Source organism: Harmonia axyridis, chromosome 7 (assembly GCF_914767665.1).
Source record: "Harmonia axyridis chromosome 7, icHarAxyr1.1, whole genome shotgun sequence".
In the NCBI taxonomy this organism is placed as follows: Eukaryota; Metazoa; Arthropoda; class Insecta; order Coleoptera; family Coccinellidae; genus Harmonia; species Harmonia axyridis.
Genome location: NC_059507.1, coordinates 36,990,116 through 37,009,015, shown reverse-complemented (window position 1 = coordinate 37,009,015; position 18,900 = coordinate 36,990,116). Strand labels below are relative to the sequence as shown.

General features: G+C 36.5%; 3 protein-coding genes across 3 annotated transcripts; all 3 read left to right on the top strand.

The window, feature by feature from the left end:
* The first annotated feature begins 100 nt into the window (after positions 1-100).
* On the top strand, positions 101-1,411 carry LOC123685394 (piggyBac transposable element-derived protein 4-like). Its single transcript, XM_045625050.1, has one exon. It carries the CDS (start codon positions 101-103, stop codon positions 1,409-1,411), a length of 1,311 nt encoding a protein of 436 aa, XP_045481006.1.
* Positions 1,412-4,913: 3,502 nt separating this feature from the next.
* On the top strand, positions 4,914-7,977 carry LOC123683973 (piggyBac transposable element-derived protein 3-like). Its single transcript, XM_045623013.1, has 2 exons — positions 4,914-5,717; positions 5,919-7,977. The coding sequence occupies exons 1-2, from the start codon at positions 5,701-5,703 to the stop codon at positions 7,783-7,785; spliced, it is 1,884 nt and encodes a 627-aa protein (XP_045478969.1). The 5' UTR covers positions 4,914-5,700; the 3' UTR covers positions 7,786-7,977.
* Positions 7,978-10,037: 2,060 nt separating this feature from the next.
* LOC123685393 (piggyBac transposable element-derived protein 3-like) lies at positions 10,038-11,413 on the top strand. The gene is made up of 3 exons (XM_045625049.1): positions 10,038-10,051; positions 10,253-11,245; positions 11,335-11,413. Exons 1-3 carry the CDS (start codon positions 10,038-10,040, stop codon positions 11,411-11,413), a joined length of 1,086 nt encoding a protein of 361 aa, XP_045481005.1.
* The last annotated feature ends 7,487 nt before the right edge of the window (positions 11,414-18,900 follow it).

The following is an 18,900-nucleotide window of genomic DNA, read 5'->3' as shown; positions in this document are numbered from 1 at the left end:
CACTGATGAAATCATTCATATTATAGTGAAATACACAAACCAATATATAGACACCATCCAGCATAAATTTTCTAGGGATAGAGATGCTAGACACACTGACATGATTGAAATACATGCTTTCATTGGTTTGTTATATTTAGCAGGGGCTTATAAATCCAATAGTCAATATCTGGAGGAACTCTGGGGACAGGAAGGTGACGGTATTGAAAAATTTGGACTAGTAATGAATATAAAACGTTTCAAGATCCTTATTCGTTGCTTACGTTTTGATGATCGATCTACTAGAAACCAACGGAAAACATTGGACCGCCTTGCTCCAATTCGTGAAGTTTTCGACAAATTCATCATAAATTGTCAAAATTCATATTATCCTGCTGAGAATGTCACCATTGACGAGATGCTACCAGGCTTCAGAGGCAGGTGCTCATTTCGCCAATATATACCTTCAAAACCAAACAAATATGGAATAAAAATTTTTGCTTTAGTCGATGCCAAAATGTTTTATACATTTAACATGGAAATATATGCTGGAACACAGCCGGAAGGTCCCTTTCGTGTGAGCAATAAGCCTGTTGACGTAGTAAAAAGATTAGCAGCTCCATTATTTGGATCAGGTCGCAACATAACTGCAGACAACTGGTTCACTGATTTCAACCTCATCCATGAATTGAAAACGCAAAGGTTGTCATATGTTGGCACAGTCAGAAAAAATAAGAGACATTTACCCTACTCTTTTATCGATTTGAAGGAGAGAACACAATACAGCAGTTTATTTGGTTTCAATAACGGGACGACTTTAGTTTCATATATACCGAGGAAAGGAAAAAATGTTATTCTTGCATCTTCGCTTCACATTGACGATAACATTGATCCCAGTTCAGGAAATATGAAGAAGCCGGAGATGATTACATTCTATAACTCCACTAAATGTGGGGTGGACACCTTAGACCAAATGTGCGCTAATTACAATGTACACCGTAATATAAAACGGTGGCCAATGGAAATATTTTTTGCCATGCTGAATGTGGGGGGCATCAATTCTCAAGTGATTCATCTCTGTAATCAATTAGAGCCACTGAGACGAAGAAGATTTCTGAAACAGTTGAGTCATGAACTGGTAATAGAACACATGAGACGCAGAAGCCAAATGACGTCAGGGCTACACACTAGTATTCAAGTTCGTCTAAAGCGATTTTTTCCTAGGGATGATCGTGAGAAATCACCAGAAGTTCCAAAAAACAGAAAAAAACGTAGCACATGTAGTTTGGAAGGAAGTAAAAGGAGATTGTCGAGCTACGCGTGCAGAAAATGCAATAATCATATCTGCCTGACACACGCAAACATGGTATGCAATGCTTGCTTCCCAGAGTATCAACTAGTACCGCCAAAAAGAGAATGGAAACGTCCATAAACATAAGTATGGACAGCGAAAGATATGCAACGCTGATGGAAGCTCTTTCAAGGGTAATGGAAGTTATGGGGAGACTGGAAGAAGAAAATATCCAGAACACGGAAACAGCTTGTGAAATAAAGAGACTCCAGGGTATACTGGAGGAAGAGGTGAAGAAAACACATGGTGCGATAATGCCATGCAATAAGGAGACAGGAATTCAAACTAGTCCGGAAGAAATAGAATTAAATCTGTCCATAGCGACTTTGAAAAAAAAATTCACGGAAGAAATGAATGAGGAGCATCTGACGGAACTGATAAACATGGAATGGCCAGAAGAAATCTTCTCTGTAAAACTAGATGAGAAGAAAATAACAGACAATAGTATAGAAGGAGATATCGTGATTATTATGAAACGCCTGATATTTCAGGCAAGGAACAAGTCACCTTGGTTCTTATGTTTGTGAATGTACCTAGTCTAGCCATAAGTTCTGATACACAAGTTACGGTCAACGTAGAGAGGGGAGTTTTAGGTGCGCGACTTTGGTAACACTGTGGGGTTATTCACAGTGTTACCAAAGTCGCGCACCTAAAACTCCGGCCATCTCCTCACACCGAAATTAAAGAAAATCAGACGCGAAAGAGCGAAAGCGCTCTTAGCTCGGCACGACGGAAATTGGTACAAAAAAATCTTGTTCACGGACGAGAAAATATTTACCATCGAACAGAAATTTAATCTCCAAAATGACCGCGTGTATGCTACATCATCTCACGAAGCCAAGGATAAGGTCCCACGCATCTCACGAGGCCATCATCCAACCAGTGTGATGGTATGGTGGGGTGCATCGTATGAGGGCGTTACCGAGCCGCATTTTTGCGAACAAGGGGTCAAAACCAACGGAAAAGTCTATGTTGAGATGTTGGAAAATGTGGTCGAACCTCTCAAAGATACCCTATTCCACGGAGAACATTGGATCTTTCAACAAGATTCGGCGCCAGCCCACAAGTCGCGCTTAGCGCAAAATTGGTTGAGAGAAAATTTGCCAGAGTTCATTGAACATACCGATTGGCCCTCTGGTAGTCCCGACCTTAATCCGCTCGACTATCGACTGTGGACGGACCTTGAAGAGGATGCCTGTAGCAAGCCTCACATCAATTTGGAGGCTCTGAAGTCCAGCATTCGGCGAGCTGTAGCCAATTTCCCAATGGAAAGGGTGCGTGCTGCTATCGATGAGTGGCCGGAGCGGTTACGGAAGTGTGTGCGGGCAAGGGGGGGACATTTTGAATAATTTTGACGTAATCTGGAGTAGAATTTTGTGCTCTTTTCAATGGTTCCTGTAGATTTTTCGTAAAATAAATATTCGATGAGTTATGCACACTTTTACTTGTATCAGAACTTATGGCTAGACTAGGTACTGGACACTAGTAACAAATTTGAAACAAGGGAAGATTTTCTGACCTTCATTGATGCCTTCCTCAACTTGCAATCTACAAAGAAAAAAAGGAAGAAATAAATTTTGACGAAAATAAGAGTGATGACTCTGACTCTGCCGATGAAGGTGGGCTTCAAAACAATTTAAGCGCAGACCAGACAATAAAAAATCGAGGAAACGAGTTATCATTGATAGGAAAATCCCTAGGCCAAATTGTTTCAGGCGAGCTACAGTCCGTACAACTTCCTTTGGAAAGGTGTGTAGGAATTGGAACAGTTTGATATACGGTTATGATATCAGACAATATGGGTGCTGTGAGAGAAATACAAAATACTGCCAAACTGCAATAATGAAACCGTGTTATAATCATAAACTCAAATTGACGAAATGTACTAAAATAATCAGCATTGAAATAACTGTTTGTTTAATAAAGGAAGTGACATCGTTCTTTCTAGAAGTATTTCAGATGGTGAATGTTCCAGTTCATCTGAAGAGAAATTTCATGATAGATATGACGATAAATTGCTGGGAGACGAAAGGGATAGGGCTTATTTAGCTAGTTTGACAGAAAGATAGAGGGAAACTGAGTTATTCAGACGAGCAGAAAGAAGAGAGAAGATGAGAACTAGGTAAGTAACTGTTTCTCTATACTTGGGCTTTTGGTAATTCAAGAATTTAAATTTTCTCCGGTTCTCATTTTTTAAACTTATATTTTTTTAAATTACAGTTTATGCCTAGTAACGCCATTACAGTCCGTACAACTTCCTTTGGAAAGGTGTGTAGGAATTGGAACAGTTTGATATACGGTTATGATATCAGACAATACGGGTGCTGTGAGAGAAATAAAAAATACTGCCAAAACTGCAATAATGACACCGTGTTATAATCATAAACTCAAATTGACGAAATATACTAAAATAATCAGCATTGAAATAACTGTTTGTTTAATAAAGGAAGTGACATCGTTCTTAACGTCCCCTTGACTTACTACAGTGCTATTTGCTCATATTGGAGAAAAACTCAAATGTGAAACAAGATGGGTTGAGAGGCATGATGGGGTTCTGCAATTTTTGTCAACCTTGCCTTCAATTGTGAAATACCTAGACGAAATAAGTGAGTGGAATGATAAAACTTTCGCAGGTAAAGGCAGCAATACTATCAGGGGCTTTGTGTGACTCAGAGTTCCTAGTAGACTTGTTTTGTCTGAGTGAAGTTTTGGCGCTTAGATACTCTACCCTTAAGTACTCTACTGCAAAAAAAGTCTCTTGATTTGGCAAAAGCTGCTCAAGTAGTAAATCATTTGATAATTGATTTAGAGAAGAGAAGATCAGAAGCTAAATCACATTTTGAAAACATTTTCACGGACGTTAAGGAAATCGCAAACACTTTCAATATTGAAATTAGGAAACTTAGAACTTGTGGCCGTCAAACCAAACGACCAAATTACTCAAAACCCCGAAATCTATTTCAGGACATCTTCATATGTACCACTTTTAGATAATGTATGTGCACATTTGAAGACACATCAATTGGACCATTGCCCAATGGCAGTCGGTTCTGTTTACTGACGAGTGCAGAATGTGCATGGCAACGACAGGAGAGGCCGAGTCTACAGACGTCCAGGCGAGCGGTTTGCCCAATGCTGTTTCGCTGAAACGATAGCATTTGGCGGTGGTTCCTGTATGATGTGGGCCGGCATCTCTTTAGAGGAAAAGACGGCCCTTCTTTTCGTGCCTGGGGGAGGCCGAGGACCAATACCCTAACCTTTCGAAATTTGCTAAAGTTTATCTATCTTCTCCCGGGAGTAGCGTGTATAGTGAGAGGTTGTTTTCTGAAGCTGGTATCATTTATGACGAAAAGCGTAATCGCTTGCTACCATCAAACGCTGAAAAGCTTGTTTTTATACATCACAACTTACCGCTGATTAATTTTACTTATTAAAGTATTGTAATTTTCATAATAAATAATACAAATCTTGATTAATATGATGTTTTTTTTCCATGATTTGGTATTCGGTATTCGGCCGAATAGTACCTATTATTCGGCCGAATACCGAATACCAAACAAAGTGGCCGAATAGGCCGAACACCGAATAGTTGCCGAATATTCGTGGCATCTCTAGTTTCTGGTCTTTAGGGCTTGTTTGTGTAACAGTTGATGGAACAGGAGATATATTATAATAAGTGTTGTTACAATAAATAATTTATAAGTGAAGTTGTGAGTGCCATTCATTATACCTACAAACACAACAGATTGGCGACGAGGATAAAAAGAATCTACAAATTCGATAATACAATGGTCATGGCAAATAGGGTATCACATAGGTTGCTTTTGAGGAAGTTGAGTTGTTTTGGTATTTCACCGAATATGGTGATTTTGTTGAAATCATTCCTTAATAACAGGCAATTATATGTAGAATTCAGAGGTGTCAAATCATCTCACTTTGTATCACGATCAGGGGTACCCCAGGGTTCTAATTTGGGGCCCCTATTGTTTATCATTTTTATTGACGACGTATGCACTCGATTGAACGCGGAAAAACTTCTTTTTGCGAATGATCTAAAGATTTCAGAGTAATTTATGATATCTCAGATTTTTATAATTTGCAGGAAGACATTAGACGATTGCATGAATGGTGCACTGAAAATGAACTGCCTCTTAACCCTTCAAAGGCTACCGTGACCATATGGTCACACCTACAGCGCTGCACAAAATCAGCTGACATATGTACGTATATCTTAGTATACGTGAGGAAGCGATGATATTTATTCAGTTGACTTAGGAACTTTGTAGTGTGAACGTGTCGCATTGTTATTCCACTGATTTCTCATTCGTAATAGAGGTGAACTGCCGTGTTTGTTAGGTATTCGCAATAAAATGGATCCCAAATTTGTGTAAGTATCAAATTTCTATTTCAAACTGAATATCTTTTAATTATATTTGTTTCAATAGTTGGTGAAATGTGTGAGGAATTTCAAGAATATATTAGATTTGAATATCTCTTCTCTGTTCAAAATCAACTTTGATGCAAACTTGACTGTGACCGCATGGTGACACTAGCCGAATCTGGCAGAAATTGATATTTTTTGTTTCAGGCGAGGTTTCTCTCTCAAAGAAGCCTTAGATATAGTATATAACGACGAAGAAGATAGCAATGGTGTGTGTGACATTTACATATCACCGCCGGAACCAAATGTACTGACAGATGAAGATTCGGGTGATGAAGAAGGCGGGGAAATGGATAATTTATCACGTGGCCAATTATCAACTGCAGCAGAAATCCGACTTTCTGACAATTCGCGCATAACTGGCTTCGAAGATGTTTCAAATGAAGAAGGCAGTGAAGGAGACAATAGTTTATTAGAAAGTGAAGTTAGTCAGATTGAAAAATGTGGTCCAAGCACTAGTTCAAACAAGAGCACCAAAAAGACGAATTCAACGAAGAAGCCGCAGAAGAAAGTGAAAGAAACACTCAAAAGAACTTGGATCGAGGGCGATCTTCTAAAAACGACAGCAGTATTTCCACAGCCAGACTATACCAATTTTATAGGAAAATCCCCAACAGATTTATTTGAATTGTTTTTCGACGACGACATTGTTCGTATGTTAGTAGAAGAATCAAATAAATATGCGCTCTTCCTAAACCATCCAGATCCGAAAATAGAATCTGATGAAATGAAGTGTTTCATCGGTATACTTATTTTGACCGGGTATAACTCTCTTCCCGGAAAATGTTTTTACTGGGATTCAGAATCGGACATGGGAAATCAATTAGTAAAGGAAGCAATGCGTAGGGACAGATTTCGACAGATAATGCGTTTTTTACATTGTGCCGATAATACCAAACCCAATTACAAAGACAAAATGTGGAAACTTAGGCCGCTCATTGAAAAACTTCAAAAAAATTATTTGAAATATTTTAAGCCGACAGAAAATATGAGTTACGACGAATGTATGGTGAAATACTATGGCAGACACAGCTGCAAACAGTTTATTCGCGGAAAACCGATAAGATTTGGCTATAAAGTATGGAGTTTGAATGCCGAAAACGGCTACCTAATCAACTTCGATATATATCAGGGAAGTAATCCGAAGTCGGTTACTGAATATGACAATAAATTTGGAAAAGCTACTTCTCCATTACTAATAATGCTAGACTCCTTGCCAGATAGAAATCTTCGTTATCAAATTTATACAGACAATTTGTTTACGAGTTTCAATCTTTTGACGGAGCTAAAGCAAAGAGGCTATGGAGTTACAGGAACCGTTAGAGAAAATAGGGTTCCAAAGGACTGCCCAATAACTTCTAAATTAGACATGAAGAAAAAAAAAAGAGGTTCTATCGAGTCTAAAATTTCAAAAGATGAAGGTGTGATACTAGTGCGTTGGACTGACAATGCCCCTGTTACCATGGCTTCAACTTCTTATGGAATTGAACCCACTTCTTTGGTGAAAAGATATTCACAGTCCGAGAAGAAAATTATTCAAATTCCCCAGCCACGTCTTATAAATGCCTATAATAAATATATGGGTGGGACAGATCGGATGGACGAAGATATTGCGCGCCATAGAATAGGTATCAGAAGTAAGAAATGGTATTGGCCGTTACTTACTTGGCTTATAGATACCGCATTACACAATGCATGGATACAGTATAAAAGTGCAGGTAATTCAATTACTAATCTGAATTTCAGAAGAGAAATTGTAAAGGTATACCTAAATAGGTTTAAAACTGCCCCAAAAAGATATGGAAGACCAACAACGAGTAGAAATAGTGTCTCCATGAATAGGATTTCGGATGATATCAGGTATGACCATAAGGACCACTTAGTTGTTCCAGTTCCAAATAACAAGAGGAGAAGATGTGCCGGAGAAGGATGCTCCTCTGTTGGTCGAACACAGTGCAATAAATGTGATTTGGGACTATGTGTGGAATGTTTTTATATATTTCACATTAAATAATTTGTTCGACATTTCTGTATTCATATTGGGCTAGTGTGACCATATGGTTACGCCATTTTTTTGAGAAAAATAAAGGAAAAAAATGCATAATTCTTATTCTACCCAACACTGATAAATGGAATTCACTCAATAGAATCGCTAAATTTGCTCTCTTGAAAAAATAATAATTCCGCCTTTGAAGGGTTAATATCGATAAATGTAAGATTATGACTTATTCCAGAAAACAATCCACCCATGTATTCAATTATAATATTAACAACCATAACTTGAAAAGGGTGAACGATTGCGAGGATTTAGGTGTTTTTTTATGGCAAGCTCTCATTCAATATGCACATTAAAAAGATTGTATGTGATGCCAATAGGTCTATGGGTTTTGTTCTGCGTAATTGCAGAGAATTTTCGAACAGCTATTCAATCAATATATTTCAGTTTAATACGTTCTAAACTGCAGTCTGGTATGAAATTACGTTCATGAAAAATATATTTCAGTGTTAGAATACGTACAGAAAAAATTATTGAAATTTTTATACTACAAAAAGCATAAAGTTTACCCTATACTCCATTATGACTATAACTCTATATGTATATTTAGTTTTCCCATTCTGTAATTGGCCTAGGCGGTAGAATGGTGTAATTATTAAATAAATAAAAATAAATAAATAAACTCTCAGTAGAGAGTTGAACTCGACCTACTGGTCGAGTTCAACTTCGTCAGTTTGAGAAAGAGAAGATAAATTTCTGGTGCAATCTTTGCTTACAAATTAGTTAATGGTCATGTCGATTCAATATACCTGCTATCTCTGTTAAACTTTAATACACCCCGCATTTTATCAAGAACAAATTTAACTTTTACAATCAATGTCTGCAATACTCAACACCATTTTCACAGTCCAGTGGCATCCATCTGTAGAAGCTTGAATAATTTACCCTCGGTTGATATATTTTTTCTTTCCATAGTTCAGTTTAGGAAACAATTGTATTTGTTAATTAGGAATCAACCTCAGCTGGCGACGGCTAGAGGCATTGTTGTACATATGTAAATGTATGTATTACTTAACTGTTTACACCTGTAATTGGGCATTAGCATGTTGGATGTGAAATAATAAATATATAAATGAATGCATTCATCGAATAGAAATGTTTATTTCATATTGAATTCATTTTATTATTTATTATGATAAAATTTTTAGATGATAGTTTCATTTTTCCTACAGAGAAATGTTCGAAAATGGGAACATCATCGAAATCAGAGGAGACTCATAGAAGCACGAGTCTAAACGAAATGAGGATTGTTTTAGAACAAGCTGAAAAGGATGTTATAATGGATACCTCAGCTTTTGGGATGGTTTTAAATCATCATAAATTGAAGGAAGCAGTGGCCACGGTTTCTTTAAAAAAAAAATATGGGGAAAAGGCGAATTTGGAATTCTCAATACCAATGAGCTCGGATGAAGATACCGATGATGAATTTGGTTGTGATTTAGAAACTGAGCGGTCATTGAATATGGACGATGCAAAGGATATTGCATCTTCAGTTCCTTAGTCCTGAAAGATTATACCACAAATCAGTCGAATGGGGATGTGAAATTTTTGACCGTCTTTGTAAACGGAAAAGAAAAAGTCGTCAGAAAATCAACCCTGTGTTGGTTTTTTCAAGAAAAAGAGGGGCACTTATCAAGCGATAGAACCATACGATGTAGAGGAATGACGGAAATAAAGTGATCTGGATTGTGATATCAATATAAATGGGATTATGTCGAAAAATAATTAACAAGGAATAGAAGGAGATGGTATCGAGTTAAAAAAAAACTACTGTGTTTTTTACATACTCCAATTTGCACAGGTATGTAGTTCGTGTCATCGGTAAATCTAAGAAATACAAAATCAAATTTCTTAAAGAAGAATTAAATCATTCAATTTGGCCAAAGAATGATAATATCCAAATGGTCGAAAAAAAGTTTATATTTTACGGACCTTTACAGTTGCAAGGTATGGGACCATTTCACTTGAGGAGAGAGGATATAGTTAATATAAAAAATACTCTTAACCCAGATACACCTACCGTATGTTAAAACAGACACCTCTCAAAAGTCGAAATATATGTACCTTGCGCTACTTATTCATAGATGGCGACAGTATTACTGCTTTTTTGAATGAACTGGCATATCTATTCGTTTTGAATATTTTCGTCTGTGTCAGTTAATCCAGCAATACCCTGAATTTGAATCAGTGATTTAATTATTGTGCAAAACATGGATAACAAATAGTAAGTATTTTCAGGATATAAGTTATCTTTTTTTAATTCATTACTGAAACTTGTTTAAAATATAAGGTATTTTTCACATGTAAACATATTTCGTCAAATATTTCTCGTTTTAGATTCAAAACATAACCTCTAAAGTTAATGTTTGTTATAACAGACAGTAGTATAATAGACTACTATATTTAGTCATTTTATTTTTTGCAGCTATTGGAAGAAACCCTTAACATTACACGAGCTTATGGAAGAAATTGAAAACTTGGATGAGTCTTACGACATTCCTGATACAATTTCCATATTTCCCCCTTCCGATGGCTACGAGACGGATGAAGACTCGGGAGATGAAGCTAAGGTAGATATCAATAATCTCCCTGGAAATCAACTTAGGGCGGAGGCTGAGGTTAGTTTCGAAAATAATGACATACTAAGTGCAGATGGCTATGACAGAGAGGATGAGTTACCGTTGTCTTCGTTTCTGCAACCAAAGCACCAGAAGTTGCTCTTCGAGACATCCACATTCAAAAAATCTAAACCTACTTTTACATGGAAAAAAACTGATATAAATGCTTGTCTCTCAACATGGCAAGAAAAGCAAGGCTCGAAAAATACTTTATCGCCAATAGATCTTTTTTTCTTGTTTGTAGACGATGAGATAATCGACTTGATAAGAAACTTCACAAATTTATATGCCTCTCAGCATAACAGATCAGGGGACGTATCCACTGAAGAAATTAAATGTTTCATTGGTATTTTGTTACTCTCCGGATATTATAAATTTCCTAGAAGGGCTATGTATTGGGAGAATGCTGAGGATGCTGGAAGCAAGCTAGTTTATGAAGCAATGTCGAGGGATCGTTTTAGTTTCATAATGCAAAATCTTCACTGTAATGACAATACAAAGTTGACTAAAGACGACAAATTTACCAAACTGCGCCCTCTATTTGACACTTTGAACAAAAAATTCCAAGCTTTTGCCCCCTTTCAAGAATTCCACAGCCTTGACGAGTCCATGGTGCCATATTATGGTGGCCATGGCACGAAGCAATTCATTCGAGGAAAACCGATCCGCTGGGGTTACAAATTTTGGACAGGAACTACTAGAAACGGATATGTTGAATGGTTTGAACCATACCAGGGATCAGGGACTCAACTACCTAAGAAATATCATCATCTTGGTTTAGGTGCCAGTGTGGTTTTACAGTTTGCAGATGTTTTACAGCTCATATATAATAACGTTCCTTATCACATATTTTGTGACAACTTTTTCACGTCCATAATTTTACTTATAGAGCTCGCAAAAAGAGGCATAAAATGTACGGGCACAATGAGAGAAAATCGACTTCAAAACTGCCCTCTAAAAAGCTCTAAAGCATTGAAAAAGGAATCACGAGGTACATTTGATTATAGTTGCATTGAGGGCGAAAACATCATTGTTTGCAAGTGGAATGACAACAATGTTGTAACCATTGGGTCAAATGTAACTTCTCCCTTTCCAACTCTTTCTGTTAAACGATTTTCTCAAAAGGAAAAGAAACACATATATATCAATCAACCGCATCTCATAAAAAAATACAATGAAAATATGGGTGGAGTTGATCGGGCAGACCAAAATATTGGTTTGTACCGGGTCTGCATAAGAGGAAAAAAGTGGTACTCGTCCCTTTTCTCACACTGCATTGACATGGCAGAACAAAACGCATGGCAGTTACATAAATTCAACGGAGGAAAAATGGATCACTTAACATTCCGAAGATGTATTGCTTCTGGCCTTCTTGAAACATTCAAAAAGACAACCAAACGGGGCCCTTCTAAGCAAAGCAAATATCATCGAATGGAATCCAGATACGACAGACTTGATCATCTTATAGTTTATCAAGAAAAACAGACGAGATGTGGGTACTGCCATAAACTTGCGGCCTTTAGATGTAGCAAATGCAACGTTGCACTCCATCCGAAAGAATGTTTCATCAAATATCATTCAAGAGAATAAAATTGTTATGAAACCTACCTATTGTATAGATAATAGAAAACTATCATTTCTCATTTCGCATAGTAGTTCTAATTCCTACTGTCTGTTATAACATACACCATTTTTTTCTTATATAAAGCAAAAAAAATAAAAAATTTCGTTAAAAAAGTGTTTATTATTAACCATAAACTATCAAAACTAAAAGTGATTTGAAAAAGAAGCAAAAAAAAGTTTCAGGCATATATGGGTTAATATCAGTCAATTATATGAAGCTTCAGGATCTGATTTGATCACAGCACTTCCGGCATTTCACGCATTCACAGGGTGCGATTTTAACCCAGCCTTTTTTAGAAAAGGAAAAAACGTCCCTTATCAGTGATGACTAAATCAAAACATTTCATCGAGAGTTTCATCAAAATGTCAAAACCCTCAGAGAATAAAGAAGATATTTTTGGAAACATTCAAGAGTTTGTTTGCCATATGTATGATTTAACAGACTAAAATTGAATAATCAGGCAAGAGTATCGTTGTTTGAAAAACAATATCAATTCTTCGACACTAAAACATTCAAGTTACCCAAAAAAGGTATTGATGGCTCTTCTATTCCACCATGCGAATCAGAGCTATATCAGCAATTTTTAAGAGCATGTTACATTGCTCAAATTTGGTCATTATTCAGCTTTAGTGCTCTGACAAATTTTAATAGGCTGTTTTATGGAATAGTGAAAGCAGGTGATCCCACTTATACGCAATTAAATCATGAGGATTTTTTCAAACATTCCATTTTGAAGTAAAGTGAAAGTGAAAGTAATAAGTTAGATGGGTACTCTCATATTTCCTTTGTATCAAATTTTTTTGGGGTGACATATTTTTACATAAAATTATTCCAATTTTCAACTTAATCACCTTCATTCAGTTATTCACTTTCTATAACAGCTTGATTCAAAACCTTTAAAATTCATTAATCAGATCATACATGGATACGTGTTCAAATTGTCTATTATCCCTGTTTTTGTTGTTAAAGTGAGTTGTTTGTAAAAATTCCCAAGCACAAGTCCATGGACTTGATGATATATTTGGGAATAAACATATATTTATTTATTTATTAACAATTCGCTAGAGCAAACTACGTATTTCATTCGAAAATATATGTTCTGATAGCTCTTACAGTTTGTCAACTTGAGGAAGAAGAATTGTTTCGTCTTTTGAATTGGAAACATATCAAAATCAAAAACAAATGGTATAATCGAGATCAGGAAGGCGAAAAACAATTTTCAATGGAAACTGGAAAAAATAACTATTACTCAAAACATCGTGGAGAGGTGAAATTCATTCAGAATCGAAGTAAACAATCTCGCATATAACTTTTTTTACTGACTTAATCTTGTATCATTACAATTTGATGATTATTACCAATATCAACCAATCTAGCCGTAGACATATAAGAATGAAAAAATATCGTGGTAAGCATAGTATGGTACTGATTTGAAACTTTCAACATTGCGTCGAAGAGAAATAATCTTGTTCTATTTCGAGAAAGACCAAAAGTGAAATCTTTCTGTGACTACAGTACAGTTAAACTTTCCAGAATATTTCATCGAAGAAGGCCTGTTTGAAAATAATCATTTAATGGATTATTTCTGATACATTATTAATTACCTTCTTTAACCCGCATCTATATTTGATGCATTTGAAAATTCTTGTCCCTTGTGTTGAGTAATTTCACAGAGACATAATTATAATTGGGTTTTTGAAAGAAGTGTATTAAGGCCAAATAGGTAAGTAATATGTACTGTGAGAGACAGAGTTATACTTCATATTTGAAAATACTGATAATATTGTGAATAAAAATGACGAATATTGAAGATCAAACTAGTACCACACAACAAAAACCAATCATGAGATGTATGACACATTTGTTTCTGGAAAGTGTCAGACTGGATATGAGATTCTCCAATTTCCAATATCATTCAATTTGAATCATATTAGTAGATTAGTTGAATGGTAAATGTCAAGTAAAGCAAAAGTGTAATATGCGAATATTTCAGAAAAATTTCAGGTAATATCTTTCAAATAATGAGTGTAACCAGTTTTGAGTTTTTGCTATCTTTTCCATAAGAAACATAAGATTTATGCCCCATTTATGTTAAGTCTGTGGATTAACTAACTATCCATTATGACTTAAAATGGAAATAAGAATTTGTTCTTGAATTTCGTTTTCCATCTATATACTACATAAACGAAACAGTTCTTCTATTCATTTATTATGTGGTGAAGTCATGTTAGATTATTGAACAATTTTTTTAAGCGAAACTGATCAATCAATTTTAAAGGCTATAATAATCGTGAGAAGTTGAAATATGTGATAATTGAATGACTTGTCTTCATCCTCAGCTAGATAAGTTTATTCAAAGAATTGATACTGTTTATTCAAAGAATTGATACTGTTTATTCATTGCATCAAATTAACATAATGGCAAAAAAACTGAAATTATTAGTTGAGATAAGATGATAGTCGTATTTTTAATGTATTCGGTCATTATTTGAAAACAACAACGGTTCCCATTCCCGCAATAATTGACTAAAAAATTTCGAATCGATCATAACTAAAAGCCATAAAAATAATCCAGTTTTTACTCGGGCCGATAAAGGCAACAGTATTTTCGCCATATCAAGATCCGAATGTATAGATAAAACAATGGATTTCTTACAGCCAGATAAATTCAAAATTATAAAAAAGCCCTACTGTTTTCAGAAAGTAATGAAAGGAACTTTAAATCAGTCAGTAATTTTCAATCGATTCCAAAATTTATACAATCCAAGCTTTCTTGTATTATGTACTTATTATCGCAAGTTCATCCTAGGCTTTGCAAATTGCTAAGCCATTAACCAGGTTGACCGAAGCCGGAAAAGATTTTGTCTGGGATGAGGAATGTACGACTGCTTTCAATTGTGTGAAACGGGCATTGACATCAGCTCCCATTTTGAGTTATCCTCAGGCCGATGGAATGTTCATTCTGGATACAGACGCAAGTAATATGGCGATAGGTGTTGTGCTTTCGCAAATTCAAGATAGCCAGGAGAAGGTCATAGGATACTTCAGCAAAGTGCTATCCAAACCTGAACGCAATTATTGTGTCACCAGGAGAGAGCTTCTCGCGGCCATTGAGTCCATGTAACATTTTTATAAATACCTGTATGGACCTAACTTTTTACTGAGGACAGACCATGCTGCCTTGAAATGGCTCCTGCAGTTCAAAAATCCGGAAGGACAGGTCGCAAGATGGATAGAAAGACTACAAGAATACGATTTCACTGTACCAGTGCAGGAAAAATCCATTCGAATGCTGACGCAATGTCAAGGAGACCCTTTAGCTGCAAGCATTGCAGCATTGACGTCAAGATTATATAATGTATCTTATAATCCGGATCGCAAGACTCAATAATCCGAATTTATGACCGATGCATTCGTGGTTATCAGTTCTAACTTGTTTTAACCTTATTTCTAAACGGAAACCTATTTGTATTCTTATTATTTTGACGGCAGACGTGTTTTAGTATATAATAATAGTGCACAATAGTAAAGTGGAAATATGTTCATCATCATCATACAACCCTTTGCGTCCATTGTTGGACATAGGTATCTCCCATTTTATTCCACTCTGTTATAAATGTTACTTTTGTAAAAACAAAAAGGTGAAGCATGGGCTGAAGCACCCTAAAATTTGTGGATAAAAATTATCGAATGATGAAACTGCTGTAGCTCCCTTTCTTACAAAATTAAGACAAGTAATAGAAGCTCATGATCTCCATCCGCGGCAAATTTATAATGGTGACAGGTCTGGCCTTTTTTATTGCCTGATAAAACCTTCACAGCAACGAAGCAATGGCATCCAACAGAAAATCAAGCAAAGAACGGATCACGTTCCTAGCTTGCACAAACGGCGATGGTACTCATAAACTTCGACCTCTTGTCATTGGAAAAGCAAAAAATCCAAGGGAATTCAAGAACAAAACTCTACCTGTGGAACACGTCGCTAGTGGAAAAGCAGAGATGGCTTCGGTAATTTTCGGTATGTTTCAACCGCCAAACTCTACAGCTTTGATACAGCTATGGATCAAAATGCTATCAAATTAACAAAACTGAATTACTGACAAGGCCATATTTTTCCGATACTCGAAGACGTGGTCGGCTACTTTACAAAACCATATTTACGAACTTGAAAAATGTGATAACGTCAATAAGTACTCTGAACCGATTTACTGAAAAAGGTAACTTCGAGAAGGTGAATTCGATTTTAAAGGACTTAAAAGATTTCTGGATGCAAGAAGAGTTCCAAAATACATCTAGGTCGGGAAGATGGGACCAGAATCAGTGGAAAACAGAATATGATCAAATTTCAAATAAGATTGTTGGTTTTGTGATGCCTCTATCCAAAAAAGGACCACTAAACACGGAATCCTTCAATGCCACAACGGCGAAGAAAATAAGAAATTATTTTCTGAACGAATAAAATGCAAATTATGCATATGTCATTGTTTAGTTTGTGACACCCTATATGCGGTTTGTACACTGCATGTGACCGCCTTTATAAGACAGACATATGTGAGATGACTTCTGTGCGGAAGAGTACATAAATTGTATTCAATTGCGCTGTACGAGATCGATTGTAACACATGAGATTAAGCCAAGAGAATCAATATTATTATATAAAAAAAAAAAATTGAATGCACTGAATTACGCAAGTTGAAGCATGTGAAGGAAAAATTACAAAAGGTAAACAATGTCTCATCTGTGAGACAGAGTCAGTTTTTGGATCAGGAGTGTTCTTCTGCACACAACTGATAAAAGAGAACATCGGACACCAAACCCAATCCTGGAGCATGTTTCCAGAGATTACCCCACCAGAGTGGATCGCCAACCGCAACGCCAGGCGAAACCTCCCCGTTGCTTACAAGCAACCCACTCTTACCTCTGTTTCTCAACGAGGTAAACGGTTTCAGATTAAATATCTTGAAATCCCTCCTTCAAACAAAACGTTAGAAGTGACACCTAGTTTTACAATAACTAGCCACACGCAAACAAATCCCTAACACGGTCTCAACCTGCGTCGAACAACAAAAAGAAGAACGAAATAAATAATCGATTGTAACACATGAGATTAATCCAAGAGAATAAATATTATAATCACGAAATAGATATTTTAAAACCAAGTATGTGGTATTTGTATTGTCCAGTCAAAGTGTCCCAAGGTATTAGCTCTAAAAGGAAAACGGCAGATCGGGACCCTCACTTCTGCTGAGAGGGATTCATTGATAACTGTTGTTATGTGTATGAGTGCAGATGGAACTTTTGTACCACCTCTGATAATATTTCCTAGAAAAAATTCTAATGAACAGTTCAGGAATGGTGCGCCAACTGGAGCTATATTTAGGTTTCATCCATCTGGGTGGATACAAACAGATCTATTTACCGCTTGGTTTGATCATTTCATCGAAAAAGTTCGTCCATCCGCGGATCATCCTATTTTGCTCATTTTGGATGGACACAACACCCATACGAGAAATTTGGATGTTGATATAAAGGCCATCACTATTTTATGTCTGCCCCCTCACACATCACATAAGATGAGCCCTTAGATAAAACAGTGATGGGCGCTTTAAAATCATTTTTTTATAATGAAGAAATTCGAGTTTTCTTTAGGACCAACCAGCGCGCTGTTACTCATTTCGATGTCTGCGAACTTTTTGGTAGGGCCTACTTGAAAGTGGCAATGGATTAGCGGAAAATATGTAAATTTCTGCAAAAATATGTTGGAAAGGTGTTGCGCTGAGGGAGGAAATTTTGATTTTTATCTTTTAAAGTACAGAAATACTCCGATACCAGATATTGGCTTGTCACCAGCACAAATACTTTATAAAAGACGTTTAAAGGACAATATACCTTCTGTGGATACCTTAATGTCACAAACTTTTTTTTTGTCCGGTAGTTGATATGGTTAATCTGCTACCTTGTACAGAAAATATCACACCCGAAGCTGAAGAAGAAGCATGTAGTATAATAAAAGATGCTACTCCTTCTGGATTCACAAATATAGGAGTCCGACCCGAAGTGAGACTCGGAAGAAATCCTCATAGATGGATTGGAATTTTTAATGACAATGCTGGAACTTACGAAACTGGATGCCAAGCAATGTACCATGTGAAACAAAAATTCAGGAGATTCGTTCCTCAAGGATCCGATCTATCTTCAATCAGAATTAATCCCAGCACATCAGGGACAACAATTGAAGTCGAATATTTAGTGAATTACTTCTGTACCAAGGTTCCTCGAAGAAGACGAAGTGGGACTCGGAAGGAATCCTCATAGATGGATTGGAATTTTTAATGACAATGCTGAAACTTACGAAACTGGATGCCAAGTGATCGAGATTTTGGAAGAATCGAAATAAATTTGAGGAAACATGAGATCATATTCCTTCCGGACCAATATCGAGATATTATATGATCTTGCAAAAAGGTACAACCCACCTACACCGGCCAACCCAACACCAGCCCCGACCAAGAAGTCATCTTACTTCGACAAACTCGACGTTGATGTACGCATGGAACTCGACCACGGTAAATCCCACATTATTGATGTTCAACCTGACCTACGGTTTCCATTCCAATACTCAATCTACAATACCACTGAAAGGTACCCTGACTTAAATGTTAAAGGCCACCCGTTCACAAGCACATTTACCCTCATCGCTTATGACCTGTTGATATTAAATGCATACCTCCTAATCTGCGACCTCTATTCAAGAGAAATCCCATCCTATCATACGTTTCCGTACAAAAGCGAAACACTACGATCCGACTACCTCGCTAAACTCATGGAATG

Bases quoted from the DNA above. Each gene is read 5' to 3' on its own strand.
- LOC123685393 (XM_045625049.1), top strand. The intron at 11,246-11,334 runs GTTTGCAGATGT...TTTTACTTATAG, and splicing joins GGTGCCAGTGTGGTTTTACA to AGCTCGCAAAAAGAGGCATA.
- LOC123685394 (XM_045625050.1), top strand. From the start codon at position 101: ATGATTGAAATACATGCTTTCATTGGTTTGTTATATTTAGCAGGGGCT.